Consider the following 15,395-nt stretch of genomic DNA (forward strand, 5'->3'; position numbering starts at 1 on the left):
AAACTTTTTGTGGTGATCATTTTGCAATATATACAAGTACTGAATCATTATGTTATACACCCGAAGTTAATGTTATATGTCAAATTTACCTAAATTAAAAAAAAAAATAAAAACTCAACCTTCCCCACCAAATAAATAATAGAAATAAATGAAATGGCAGGTATTTAATTTTATTGTTGTACACCCCCCACCCAAAGTCCCACCCGCACTCCAGGAGGCAGCAGAACATAGCAGAAAAGGCAAAAGTTCCAGAGTCAAAGAAACCCGAGTCTGATCCCAAATAAGTTCCTTAAGCCACTTCCTGGTCTTTAAATTGGGATTTACACTGAAATGTCGATCATGCAAGATCAACATTAGATGTAAAAACCTAGCTAAGCATTTGGCGCTTAGTGCTCGATAAATCATAGCTACTATTATTATAATTATTATTATACCTAGGCCTGAAAATGTGGTTGTGTAGACTCCTTTTTATTGTAAAAATCATCCTGGCTCCCATTCACAAAAATATCTTTTGAAATATAAGATTAAACAGTGTAATTCTGATTCCTAAATACTTCAGAACAATTCAACCCAAACACCTACTAGGTACCTAGAAAATATCTGCTGATACTTTTTTTTTTTTTAAGATTTTCTTTTCTTTACGCAGTTATGTCTATGAACGAAGTGGTGTCAATCACACCAAATTGTGTAAGACAGGTATCAAGTTCATTTTTTTCCCCCATTATAGATATCAAATTACTTGATGCAATGTCTTGATGTATTTCTTCAACATCATTTGCTCTGTTGGATATAAATCAAGCAACCAAATATATGGATCTATTTTGGTACTATCTACATTGTTCATCTATTCTTATACCAATACTATAGGTCGGCTGCTACTTCTATGAGGACAACCACTCTGCGTTCTATGCTTCATCAGGATGGCTGGTTTTTTGGACATAAATGTACACAGAGGAGACATTAGCCTGAAGCCTCAGGTTTGAGTCTTTGAAAGTCCCTGAACCAAGCACGGGCGGAGCTGAAGGGGCTCCTTCAGAGAGATTCTGGCTTAGCCTTACTACCAAAACCAATGGCAATGAACCTGATAGGGTTCCATCCTCTCAAGTCCTGACAGGGAAGAAAGGATTCTTCTTCAACACTATCCTTCTGCTGAGGACCCTAGACTCCTCTCTCCCCTCAAAGACTGGTTGTTCTAGACCAAAGCTCTCAGCCAGAACTCATGGGCTTCAGTGTAAACCTCAAGCCCACACTCCCCAAGTACAGCCATTCCACCAGCCTCAAGAAATAGACCAAGAAATAAATTCAATAAGGGGGAGGGGGAAGGAGGGTATGAAGGGGAGCCCACGACACATTAGAAATGGGAGGAACAGGGGTGCCTTGGATGGCTCAGTTGGTCTGCCTTCGGCTCAGGTCATGATCCCTGGCCCCGCTTCAGGCTCCGGAGAACTCTCCCTCTGCCACTCCCCGTTTGTGCTCTCTCGCTTGCTTGCTCTTTCTCTCTCAAACAAATAAAATCTTTAAAAATAAATCTTTGTTAAAAAAGAAAAGAAAAGAAAAGAAAAGAAAAGAAAAGAAATGGAAGGAACAAGTTCTAGTAGTTCTAACTGGGAAATCAGGTGACTTCATGCCTCCCTTCTGTCCCACACAGCAGGATGAAGTAGAAATTTAAACTACCATAAGGCAGCCTATGAATGGTTAACATTTTAATCTAAATAAAAAATTGGAGGGGGGCGGACAGAATGGATAAAAGTTGTCAAAGGTACAAGCTTCCAGTTATCAAATAAGAGACTAGATCTTAAAAGTTCTAATTACAAGAAAAAAGAAATCTGTAACTATGCACACTGATGGATGTTAACTTAAGTAGGCTTACTGTGCTGAACATTTTGTGACATACATAAAAACTGAATCAGTATGTTATATACCAGAAACCAATGTGATATGTCAATTATATCTCAATAATAAAATAAATAAAACTCTGTATTCTTCTCCTCTATCTGCAACCCTGCCTGTCCCTCTCTTCCATCTCTACGCTCTTGTGTTTGTTTTCTAAGGCTACCACAACAAATTACCAAATTCAGGGTCTTCAAACAACAAAAATTTAGTTTCTCATAGTGCTAGAGGCTAGAAGTACAAAATCAAGGTGTCAGCAGGGCCATTCTCCCTCTAAAGGCTGCCGGGGGCGGGGGGGGGGGGCCTTCCTGGCCTCGCCTCTTCCTAACTTCAAGTGGCTCCCAGCAATGCCCAGTGCTCTTGGCTAGGAACCACACCACTCCAACCTTTGCCTCAGTCTTCATGCAGGCCTCTCAGCATCTAACTGTCCTCTCCTCTCCTTATAAGGACACTAGTCATTGGGTTTAGGGCCTGCCTAAATCCAATATAACTTAATTTAACTAATCACCCCTTAAAAGACCCTATTTTCAAATAAGGTCACATTTAGAGGTTCCAGATGAACAGGAATTTGGGAGGTCGCCATTCAGCCCACTACAACTCCCAAATTAAAATAAACCACCACAATGGGGCGCCTGGGTGGCCGAGTTGGTTAAGCTTCCGACTCGGTATGGGCTGAGGTCCTGATCTCCCAGTCGTGAGATGGGACTTCTCAATCCCCATGGAGTCTGCTTCGGTTTCTCTCTCCCTCTCCCTTTGCCCCTCCCCATCACCACGTGCAGGCACACGGGCACACACAAGCTCTCTCACCCTCTCTCAAATAAATAAATAAATCTTTTAAAAAATAAACCACTACCACCAAAATATGAGGCAAAGTGAAAGGAGATGATAAATCACAGCATTACAGAAATATAAAAAAAAATTCAAAGTTATATTCAAAATTCAAAATTCAAATTCAAATTCACCAGCGGATTACTTCCAATCTGAATTAGAGATAATGTACCTTTTGCCTTTCTCTCACCTGTGGGAAACTGAAGTCTTGGAAAATATCAGAAGTCCCATTCAAGGGCGCCTGGGTGGCTCAGTCAGCTGGGCAACCAACTCTTGGTTTCGGCTAAGGTCATGATCTCATGGGTCTCGGGATGGAGCCCCAAGATGGGCTCCACCCACAGCGGGGAGTCTGCTTGAAAGATTCTCTCCCTCTGTCCCCCAAACTCACACGTGTGTGCTCTCTCTCAAATAAAATCTTCTCTCTCTCTCTCTCTCTCACACACACACACACACACACACACAGAGTCCCATTCAAAATAGCACTAAAAAACAACATTCCACTGGCCCAGACAATTGACATACTCTGAAAAATCTGGTATTAGGTATAAACACTCGTACATATCATCAGGAATGGAACAGCAAAAAAGATGAAAGACAGGGAAGGATATTTTTCAGTAAAAAGTACTTTCATTTAACTGTTTGGGGATGGAAAATAGACCATGAGTCTCAGAAGACCAAGGTTTCCTTTAAAAAAAAAATTACCTTAGGTTTTTAACAGCCCCCTCCCCAAATTATCCTTTTCTAATAAGGATATAAACCTACAGGAAAGCACTATAATATCACAGTTCTTTTTATTTTAATCAAGGTATTATTTCAGCTTTCTGGGGAAAAAAATACTTGAGATGAGCTTAAAGACTTGTGTACTCCCTCTGCTGGCTCTGAATTTAAAGTAAATTATCAATGGCTTCAGGAGACAAGTTATTAATTTCACTAGACATCTAAAACACAATGAAAGATATGATGTGGATTCTCCCTCAACACACACACACGTGCGCGCGCAAAGGTCTTTTAAGAAATAAGAAATTCCAAACAACTACTAAAAACTGCAAAGCCATCTCTGTTGGATTATAGGTTTACTCCAAAGGAAAGCTAATGCATTCCATTTGTTTGCAGAGGAAGTTCCTTCTTGCACCGGCCTTGCCCCCTACAAGTGTGCCAGAACTCTTCCTTGCTCTGTGCGCACCTCTCCACTGGAGGACTACGGTGCATGTGGACACCCAGGCATGGTGAGCCCCTAGAAGATAACCTGCCTTCTTCATCATAGGCAATCACTAGAGTAGCAAATTACTGCAAGGACCAGAGCCCATAGGGGAAGTTAGTCCATTTCACTTAATGTTATCCCATAATAGTAACTGACAAACTGCAAAGGAAAAGTCCCAAGATTAAAATCTAAAAAAAAAAAAAAAAAAAAAAAAAGTCTGAGTAGAAAGTGAAAGACACACTCTCTGGAAAAGCCCAGCTTGAAACATGCACCAATCATACACTTGTGTTTTATCAAGAAGGAGTGATACATCACAATATGGATGCCTGCTACCGTACTTCTTTTTCCAACTGGGGAAATCATGACACTAAGAAATGAAGGTTGTTCGGTTAAGAATAAAACCGTTAAAGATACTGAGTCTGGGGGCGCCTGGGTGGCACAGCGGTTAAGCGTCTGCCTTCGGCTCAGGGCGTGATCCCGGCTTTCTGGGATCGTGCCCCACATCGGGCTCCTCTGCTATGAGCCTGCTTCTTCCTCTCTCACTCCCCCTGCTTGTGTTCCCTCTCTCGCTGGCTGTCTCTCTGTCAAATAAATAAATAAAATCTTAAAAAAAAAAAAAAAAAGATACTGAGTCTGTCAGTAATGACGCCATCAGAATTGGGGTCTTCTATCATAATCACAGCCTAACCACCTATTAAGAAAACTCTTAACTCGGAAGAGCTACAGACTGGCTTTGAAAAGATCCATCTCAGAGAGTGCTTGCCGTCTCTTCCTTCTTCATATGTGACTTCTATTTTCCAATCCATGGAAATAAAACTTCAAGTTTTATATCTGGGACTTCTGTCTCCAAATGCAGAACATCATGGACAACTTAGTTTTACACAACAGCTCTGCTCCTGTAAGAAGCGCATAAGTGAACTTTAGGCCGAACAATCCTATGGTGACTATTTTTAGACAGGGCATACTGATGCAGCATCAGTGGGGTACACACACGGAAAACAGACTTGATTTCAACTTTCTCTAAATGAAGTCATTCCTAGATCGAGGTTTTTCTCAGTTTCTATGATGAGTAGTGACTGGCACTAATGAAGTTTTCAGGGACTGCTAACACTAGGAAACAAGACCTGCAAGAAATGCGTTGGACAGCAGAGAATCCTTTCATGATTACACTATATCCCATCAACGTTAATGCTAGGAGGTCCAAGACTTCATAGCTGTAAGTATCCAAGAGACTGTACACATGATGTCACCTTAGTCCCAAATCACATCATCTCCTTTCAGTGTCAGAGTCCCAGAACAAGGCTATCTTTATGGGCTAAGGACATAATGATTCCAAGAACAGCTCCAAGTATCAGAAATGTTTTTGTCTGGTAGACACATTCCATGTTTTGGAGGCTCTTACCCTGTCCTTGGGAATATACAGGAGTCACAGAAAAATGACAAAAGAAATAGGTGGGAGTCAGGGCTGGGCATGGTAGGGTGTGGTGGGCTTAAGACAGATGGCTTTTTCAGCAAGGTGAGCTGAGAACACTGATGGGGAATGCTAAAAAAGCAACGCAGCTTCTCTAGCATGAGCCAGCCTAAGGAGGGAGGAGGGGAAGCAGAGGCGAGCAAATGAAGTAAGAGTTTGCAGAAATGGAGGCACTGACACGAACAGCTGTGAAACCACAATGGTTAACAGCAGACAGTACAGAACACTGTTGCCCAAGGCTCGCGCGGACACACTCTTAGCTCCATCTCTGCTGGCTGTAGGCTCCTGAGCCAGTCACTCACATGCTCTTGTCCTGCTTCCTCACCTGTAAAATGAAGTAGTTAGATGATCTCTAAAACCTCTTTTCGTTCTAAATTTGAAGCAAGAAGCAATGTGGATGAGTCAGCTGTATCAAGGCTCCACCTCCACTCCAGACGGAGGCCAGTCCTATCACCAGGCCCCACAAAACAGAACTGGAGACCCCAGATCAGGCTAGGACCACAGGTGTGCTCTAATCCAGATGGCCCGGAAAAGCCCCAGCTTCTCCCAAACAAACCCAAACTACAGGAGCCATGCTAGAGTGGCCCCGCATCTCCAAAGCAAGCTGAAAATGATCTGCAGAGAATTAAACACCAGCTCCAAGCCAGAGTTCAACATCAACTTTGCCTTTTGCCAATAACTTCTCCACAGAGGGCTGAAGTATCGAGGAAAGCAGAAGTACAGACGTGAAAAAAGGCAAAGACAATGACAAGTTCACAGAACAGATTTGCACGTTTATTTTCTGTTTTCTTCCTCCAACAGAACCTAAAGCCTGTGAACGGGGACCTCCTCTGCCTCGTGCTACTACTATATCCCTGAGACCCAGCAGAATGCCCTGTGAACGGTACGCCTCTCATAAGTATTTGATGAATAAAATGGCATGTCATGAAAATAAGTAAAAAGGTTTTCTCTTTCTAATCTGTAGTCACTTACTGTACACCAGCTATAATGTCCACTGACCCTAATCCACATGTATCTAAACTACAGAGATACAGGGATACAGAGATAAAAACCCACCTATATATGTCATTCTGAGCTCCTTTCATAACAGCAAAAAGCCAAAGTGGCTCTTCAGGACTTGTGATACAGGAAAAGGTCAGGAGAAAAATGAGGAGTCGAGAATAGGATCGAGTCTGTTCCCCACAGGCAAGATGGGTAAGATAGGAAAACAAAATAAATTCCATATTCTCTCTAGCCCTGGGAATCTAATCTGATAAGCAATGGTACGGTAAGCAGGGTACCCTGCCAGAGCACACAGACTGAAACAGTCTTACCTTTGCATTTTTATGAAGATCTTTGGATGGACGGTGTTTGCTAAACTTTTTCCAGACCAAATAAATGACTTTTCAGTGGGACAAGGACTCTTCATTAATTTTCCAAATAAAAGTACCTTGCAGGTTTTAAGTAAGAATCACACGTATTAAAAAGTTAACTACAAGATGTTCTTCTATGGTGTCATTCTCTTAAAATAGAACCCTCCTAAAATCTCCTAAAAATAAGCCTGCATAGTTTCATTTCATTTTCTAAGAAGGAGATAAACATATCAAAACAAACACTTAGCTTCTTTTTTAAAGAGTCTCTCTGCTACATAGGGCTCACAGATCAAAGTTTAAAAGGGCCAATTTCTTCACTTCATACGTCGATGACACAGCTTTGAAAAAGAGGAAAAACAGTCCCCCTAGTGTACTGCTGCTGTAGGAAGAGGAAGTATATTCGTTGAGAATCACTGACAAAGAGTACTGCCAAAGGAAATTACAAAACAGCATTTTGGCAACATGGGCCAAGCAGAAGACGTATTCCTCACACACGACCAGAACCGGCCCTTTGGTGAGTTACTCCAAAAGGTGACTGAGGCCAAAATTACAAGCCAACGTGGAATTATCACAACTTTGTCATTCTGAAATTTTAAGAACATATTTTTAAACATGAAAGTTGCAGATAAAATAATATTTTCTTAATACAGTATGCTGGGAAGGAACTGGATGCATTAATCTAAAGAACGAGAACATCAACAAGCATCATGTGGCAGGTGGGCCCTCATCTTTTTACCCTGGGGAGAAGCTGCAAGAGCACACATCTCACATGAAAGAAGACGTCGTCGTTTGCAGAATTATCCTCCACAGCAGGAGAAGTCGTCATACGCACAAGATCCTACATTTGTGAAATTGTGAGAAACAGCACAGAAACTCATGGCTGCCTAATGTAATCATATCCTAATCCCCTGTGAAAAGCAGGTGTGTGGGTGTGAGGACATGAATAGCGATAAATAGGCCTTAACAGGTAAACCCTGGAATCCTAGAGGTCTGTCCCACAACAGGAGGAACCAAGAGAACATAGCAGTTTAATTAGGGGTGGTGCAGTGCAAGTAAGCTTAATCCGAATTAAAGGAAATGTAACCTTTTCCCCTCTTAACCACAACTGATTATTCATTTCTACTTTAATGCCTGAGGTAAGGGAACCTGTGAAATAGCCAACACCTTTCTCTCTGGCACAATATGTATCTTACAAACCTAAGTGAACCAAGAACTTCCTTCTTTTGTTAAAAGGCTATCTTTTCTGCCACCTTCATCACTTCACAGTTCCTAAGTACCTGTACTGATAGACAGTGAATGCTATACAAATGGGACAAACTCAATCAACCTCCATCAATATTCATCTGTCTTTCTGATGCTGAACTAATAACCAAGACATTTTTAAACTGAGAGGCAAATATGCTTTTCAGGAAAGCATCTTCTACTTATGTAAGACTACTTGTTACTTAGTAAAAAACCCTCAAAAAAATGGTCAATTTAAAGATCTCCAGAACTACAGCTAATTACTTCTCTAACTAGCTGCGTCATCTTAGAGAAGTCCTTAAGAACCAGGTTCTTCACCTATAAAATAAAGGAGTTGAACTATCTCAGCAAACCTCATCCTGGCTGTACATCAGAATCACCTGAGAAACTTAAAAAAATAAAATAAACACCAATGCTAAGCCCCAGACCCACCCAATTAAAACCGATTCTCCACGTATTGTTAGTTTTTAAAAGCTCCCACGGTGATCCAAATATGCAACCAGCGCTTCAAACCACTAGTCCTAATCCTGATCTCCAAGGCCTCTTTCCTAATTCTTTTATTCTCTAATTTTAGGGTGATAATTCTGGTGACAGGATCTCATAATGCAATAGCCCAAAAAGCCACAAAAGTAAGGCCTAAACCCTGCATACTGTACCTATGTGCTCACAGGACTAAGAGAGGTTAACCTGAATTCTAGACATTTTTAGAAGTTAAAAACCCTAATGCATAACTCAGAATGAAAGCAGTGTGGTTTAAATGCACACGCACGCTCTCAAAATGACTAATCATGATAGGAATCGACTCCTGAAACTTGGACGCATGGAAATGGGTCACAATTAGCTCCTGACCTCTCCCTTTTCCCTCTTCTTCCACCCCCACTAAACCACAAGCACAAAAAAAGGTTGGCTATTAGTCATAATCGGAATATGAAACCAGCCCCAGTTTCAAAGGGCTTTCTCCATCATCAAAGATTTGGAAGTTCCTGCATGGGTGCATCTTTTGATGAAGATCATCTTACAAAAACTCTTTAAATTATATCCCCATAGTCTTCAAGGATTAGCTATCATGTGATACTCAGAAATAGAACTAATGTAAAATCTTAAAGCAAAAATAATTCTATTTACATAAAATATATAAATATTTTACTTTATGTCCTGTATTAGACATATTAAGACCTGAATTTCAATTTACAGTATTTCATAAGTTTTAAAGAGAGATGAAACGGAAACTAATTTAACATTGTGTGTTGACTATACTTCAACCAAAAAAAAAAAGAGAGAGAGAGAGAGAAATGAGATAGCAGAGAAGGAAAAAGAAACCACGAGACCAAAAAAAAAAAGGTTAAGGACATAAAACCACAAATTTTAGGACTAGGCCCAAAATCTCTATTGCAAGTCCTGCAACTACATGAAAATATAATTAACCGAATCACAATTCATAGCTACTTTTGGTAATACTACTTTCTCACCTAGATCTTTAAAAAAAAAAAAAAAATCAAATGCTATTAAACCATTACTATCTTTAACTACAATAACTAGAGATGTTACTTGTGGGATTAAACTACTTGTGTAAACTTAAAAATCAAAGGAAAAGTAAAAACCCTTCCAACATTAATTATTTAAGCTAAAAGTTAGCAGATTCTCTGCACCAAACTCAAAATATACAGGACTAATTTCAAGTTGAGAAATTTGAAAAATATTCCAAACCCCTATATCCATTTTCTTAGATCCTGAAACTCACCCCTTCCTGACACTATACCCTGAGATTAACCCTTGCTATTCACTTAGAAACTTAGTTTTAAGATATCACAGTAGCACTGCTTTGAAACGGAATTCACTCTCAAGCTTTCTGGAAATGGTCCTCATATCACACAACTGGCATTCCTTTGCAAAGCTGTAAAATTAAATCAAATGTAAGATTCATAATGTCAGCATTTGTTAAAGGAAATGAGACAGATATGTGGAATAATTTCAAAGCATACGTTTTGCTTTTAAAGTATCTCAACAAATCCTCTCCAATACCAGCCATAAAAAATTTTTTAAAAAAGATACTTTGTTTGCAAGGGTTTTTTTTTTTTAAAGCAAATTAAAACTCAACATACTAAATTCTTTAGTTTTTTCACAAAGAGATTTCCTCTCCAGTGCTCCAGTTCTCCACCAAGATTAAACTGTTCTTAATGTATACACCTACTGGAACCCAGGAAGATACAGGGCTCCCCAAAGACATTCAAGGAAAGGACTGAATGAGGAAGGAACTACCTAATTAAAAAAAAAAAATCTAACTAACAAATAGAAGCAACCGATAAGCCATATGTATCTCCGACTGTACAGGACTCCTCTGCCTGGTACTGACACATTCATGTCTTGGGGAAAGAGGCCAGGAGGATGAGGTGCCAGGAAGAGCAAAGCAGCTGGGTATCAGCAGCCCAGCAGGGGCACAGGAGTTAATCTGTTTGGATGCCCAACTGCAGGAAGTCATTACATCATAGGCCTTTCCACACCTCTCTCCCTACCACGTGTCCAGTGCCCCAAGAGGCTGAAAAGGAACAGTAGAGAGCCTCTCTTCTGGTTCACTTACAGGTAGAAGCCATTACGGCCCAGCCCTGACACCACACCTCCCTCCCAAAGGCCTAGGTGAAGCTCCAGGCCTCAGTCCTCCACACCTGGACCCGGCCTCAAACAGCGCCAGAGTCCAGGCCTCAACAGAAGCAGCAGGTGTGGCTAGTCCGCCTTGAGGTGGCAGGGCTGGCCCGTTCCAGGGCTCAGAACATCTCAAGTTCCGCGGCAGGTTTACTGGAGAAACATCTCTAAGGAATAAAGGTGTCAACACAGGCAAGGAAAGACAGCCAGCCAGAAAAAGGTTTACAACCACTGCTTTTTCTAATGGGATCGGTGTGCCTGTGGGAACTAACATCCACAAGCCAGAAACTTCGACGCATGGGTTTTCATCCAGTTAGTGACAACGACCATACTCCTGTGACCAACTGGAAACCACAAATCCAACCCCTCCTCTGGGCACCGAGACCCAAACACTCCCCCACATCCTCTCATTCCATCCGCAGAGCCCTCCCCGCATCCCCACTACGGTGATTTCTACTTCGAAGTTGGCCGCAGACCTACCTCCTCCGTGCTGTCCCAGGAATCCAGCAAATGCACTCCTGTCCGCCAGTCCTTCCCTCGCCGGTATCCCTTGCCCCCTCTCCTCACCTGGCCATGCCCTGAGGCTTCCCCGGAAACCTCCTTTCCCCGCCCCACCCTCCGCGGCCGACCCTAGGTTCCCCTACTCTGGGGGTCACAGAGATCCCCCGAAACCTCACAGCGGAGGCTCTAGATGCCAACCCCTCTCCCCAGCGCCCGCAGGCGCGCTCCGATGAATCGAAGGCGCGTCTCGCACTGCGCAGGAGGCCCGGCGGGTCCGGCCGCCCGCCCGAGGTGGGTACGCACCTTCCACCCCGCAGAGCTGTTGCTGTCGCCCTTATCCTTGAAGTAGGGCACGCAGCGCACCATCCACTCGTAGATCTGGGACAGAGTGAGCCGTTTGTCCGGCGAGCTCTCGATGGCGCGAGTGATCAGGTCGGCGTAGGACAGGTTCCCCCAGGCGTTCCGCCGCGACGAGCATTTCCTCGGCTGCCCGGAGCCCCCAGCCGCCCCCGGCTGCGGCGGCGGCAGTGGCTGCTGAGGCTGCAGCGGCGTCTGCGTCCCCCCGCTCAGCGCGCCCGCCGCGGGGGCTGGCCCGGACCCGGAGTCCTGCCCTCCGGGAGCCAGCAGCCGGGCCGAATCTTCAAGGAGCAGCCCGGAGCCCAGGGTGCCGCTCCCGCCGCCGCCGATCGCCATGGCCGAGCCAGCCCTACCGCTGCCGTCCTCGTCGTCTTCATCGTCCTCCTCTTCGGGGATCATAGAATCGGCGGCCGTCTCCCCCGAGGGCTTGGCCGGGCTCCCCTGGAGCTCTGGCCTCTGCAGGGGCCACGTACAGGAGCGCGGCCGGCTCTGGGGCTCGAACTCCGGGTCCAGCTCCACTTCGAGCGGAGAGAGCGGGGCCGGAGAGGCCGGTGCCTCTGCCATCTTCGCCGCCCGCCCGCCCGCCCGCGGCTCGGGCTCTCGCGCTCTCCTCTCGCGCCGGGGCGGGGTGCGGCGGGGGAGGGACGGGGGCGCCGCGAAGGCTCGGGCTCCCGAGAGCCGCTGCCGCTACTGCCGCCGCCTGGGGAAGCACGAGAGAAGAGAGAAGGAGAGTTGGTTATCCCGGTCTGGAGCCCAGTCCTCGGCGACTCCGCGCCCGTCGCCGCCGCTTCCCGGCCGCACGGCGCCCGCCTCCCAGAAACAGGCAGACCTGGAGACTTGCGTCCCGCGAACCTGGCGCAGCAGACACCGCCCCCTGGCCAGGCCGCGGGGGAGTCAGGAGCGAATCGACGGGCTCGCACGGGGCAGCCCCCTCCCCCTGCCGCCGGGGCCGCCAGATCTGCAGGTCTCTCCTGGGCTAGGTGGCTGGGCGGGGAAGAAGGGGGAGGGGCGGGGGCGGGGGGAGGGGCACGGGCCGCGCCTTTAAAGCGGGCAGCGGCCAAAGCTGGCGCAGCCGAGCCGCGGTCGGAGCCCGAGCGGGCGTGCGTTTGTTTATGTTTCGCTCGGGCCCGCTCAAGTGCTTCCCGCGGCGCCGTAGCCAAAGTCTGTGGCGTCTTCCGCTCTTCTCCTCGTCCCCGGCCCTGCCGCCTCCGCGCCCCCTTGTACGCCCTTCTCCCCGCCGAGGGGGCCCGAGTCCGGGGACGGCGCGGGCAGCCACCTTCTCCCCTCTTCGCCCGCGGGCCAGGAGGACGAACGTGGGTCCGAGCGCGGACGGGCTCTTGTCACTTCCAGAAAAAAGACAAGACGGGAAGCAGAGGGGCAAGCAGCTCGGCGGGTGTTTGCAAAGGGTCGAGCCAAGCAGGAACGACCACTTTGGGGTTTTGTGTGGTTTATTTGCTCGCGGGCGTTGTACCCACCACCCCCTTCCCAGTAAAGCACGGGGGGAGGGGGCAAGTCGGAACATAAATCTTCCAACAGGTCAGGAAGCGCCAAGTCTCCCGGGCTGCCAGAAAACCCGGACCAGCACGTTCATCACCTCCTTGCTCCCGCTGCTGCCATCTTGACAGTTTTACCCCTTCACTCAAGTCCTTTAAAAACACTAACGGGAGGGAAGGGGGGCGCGCACACCGAGTCACGGGGAGGGAAAAGGGAAGCGCCTGGCCCAGCTCGGAAGCAGATCCGGAGTCACCGGGAAGGCGACCGCCCCGCTGCACAGCTCCGGCGCCTACCTCAGTTCCTTCCCTTCAGGGACGTGGGGGGAGGACGCACAATTCCGCGCGGGCCCGGGGCACGGCGAGGAGGGGGCGCGCAACCTCGGCGAAGGAGAGGCGCTCCGGCCGCCGCCGCAGCCCGCCTGAGGAAACGCCTGTCAGCCTGCGCGCCGCCGCCTTCCACATTCCTCCTCCTCCCTTCCACGAGCAGGGCGGCCGCGGCAGCAGCACAAAGTTATAGACACACGCAGGGTGCCTCAACCTAGGCTGACGGCGGGCGGGCGGGTCCCCGCCCAGAGGGAGGGCTGGGCGGCGGGCCCGGGTGTGCTGTGTGCGTGCGTGTGTGTGCGTGTGCGTGTGTGTGTATATGTGGGCTCGCGCGCGCGCGCCTGCGCGGCCAGGCTCCGCGGGACTGCGGGCGTGGGTGTCAGGGAGCGCGCCGCGGGCCGGGACTAGGCGGGCTCCCGCAGCCGTCCCCGCCGGGCTCCTCCTCCCTCTCGAGGGCCTCAACGACAACAAAGCGCGGCGCTGGCCTAGCAGAAGAGGGAGGCGGAGAGCAGAGCCCCAAACGTTCCACGAGCGCAGTCGCGTGGTCTCTCAGACTCGGGCAGGGCGCCTGGTACCGGGGGTCCCCGGCGGGCGCGTCCGTCCGCCAGGCTCTGGGCCGGCCCTGGTGTCCGGTTCCCGGTTAGAATCGGACACCAGATAACACCCGCGATAAGATGCTGACCGCAGATCGCAAGGATTACCACGGCGTGGAAATACTGACAAGCGAAGATGTTGGTGCCTTACAGGACTTCGATAAACTGATGCCTTCAGATTTGATCAGGCACCGAGAGGTTTGCAGCAAAGTCTCTTACCTAGGACGCTCGCCGCAGTGTTGTTTCACTTTTCACGGATTTCGTGGCAAATGAGGGTAGAAGTGTAACTAACTCAGGAGAAATGCAAATTATCCCCCATTCCTAAACGCACGAGCAGATTTTGAACAATTATGAATGGGAAATAATTTGTTTCTAGCCTGTAAATGACTCCAGAATGGCTACTTGTGCATTTTTGAGTTTTTTAAAAAGATACTTCTTTAGGTTTAGAGAAACATCTTCTCAAGTCCTTATCCTATCGGTGCCTAAATTGTTCGTTTGTGCACTAAGAATGCACTCCATGCGACACGCACACCAAAAGTCTATTCACTTTGGTTCATAAATATCTTTTTTTCTCCCTTTTTTCTTAAATCCTCCTAAGTCACTGGAGAGAGCTCAGAATCTAGAGCTCGCTCCTCAACAACCCAATACACAAAAAGGTCCAACCCAGGGTACTCAGGAGTCCGCCCACCCAGCGGACTCCAGGCTCCGGGCTTTGCGCAGGGCCCGTCACTCAACTTACGTGCGGCCCCGCCCCTGCACCAAGCTAGTTCGACGCGTACAAACAGATGATGTCATTGTATCCACACGCGCGTGACCGGAGAGCTCTGCGCCGCGTCCCCATTCGCTGAGCCGCCTACTCGTCAAACCACGCCGCGCGCTGACTGGCCGTGGCCACCAGTCTCCAGGCCCCAGACACCCCTCTCCGCCCCCCGCCCCCGCCCCCCAGCAAATAATAAACAATCGAGTAAAATTCTAAGGAAGAAAGGAAGGGAGGGAGGAGAGGAGAAAGAGAGGGCAACCCAGAAGCCAATCCTTCGCGCGCTGAGGGAAGAGTTCAAAGGAGGGGGACTTGAGAAGACAGGGGAGGAGAGAAGGGGAGCCGACCTGGGGCGATGGGTCCTGCCGCGTTGTGGCGGTGTCGGGGAGGAAAGTTGGAGAGCACCCTGCGGAGCGTGCCTGGCAGAGTGGGGGGACGCTAGGGCCCTGGAGCAGCAGGACTCGGGGCTTCGGGGCGGTGCGCAGCCGTCCGAGGGGGAGGAGAGTGAGTAACGCAGAAGCGGCGCGGGCGGAGCCGGCAGACACGTGCGGGAGGAGGGCGGGCGCGCGCCGCACTGGCTCGCCCGGGGCGCGCGGCACGGTAGCCGCGCGCGCTTGTTTACCAGCGCACGTGGGTGTTATTTTTAAATGGAATGTTGTGCTGGCCGCGCGGCTGAGTGGCGGACGCGTGGGGCCGCCCGCGCTGGCTGGGGGACGCGGCAGGCCCGCGCCACGGCCTCTCCGGGC

General features: G+C 48.1%; 1 protein-coding gene across 1 annotated transcript in view; it reads right to left on the bottom strand.

Annotated features, from left to right (window-relative positions):
- The window catches only part of FOXO3 (forkhead box O3), a 124,105-nt gene extending 108,983 nt beyond the window's left edge, over positions 1 to 15,122 (bottom strand). The window contains exons 1-2 of the mRNA XM_026511682.4: positions 14,997 to 15,122; positions 11,429 to 12,182 (exon numbers count right to left, since the gene is read on the bottom strand). Of these exons, the coding sequence (XP_026367467.1) occupies positions 11,429 to 12,046 (618 nt within the window). The 5' untranslated portion in view covers positions 12,047 to 12,182; positions 14,997 to 15,122. The remainder of the gene's footprint in view (positions 1 to 11,428; positions 12,183 to 14,996) is intronic.
- Between the last annotated feature and the right edge of the window lie 273 nt (positions 15,123 to 15,395).

The sequence above is a fragment of the Ursus arctos genome, unplaced genomic scaffold (genome assembly GCF_023065955.2).
Source record: "Ursus arctos isolate Adak ecotype North America unplaced genomic scaffold, UrsArc2.0 scaffold_13, whole genome shotgun sequence".
Classification (NCBI taxonomy): Eukaryota; Metazoa; Chordata; class Mammalia; order Carnivora; family Ursidae; genus Ursus; species Ursus arctos.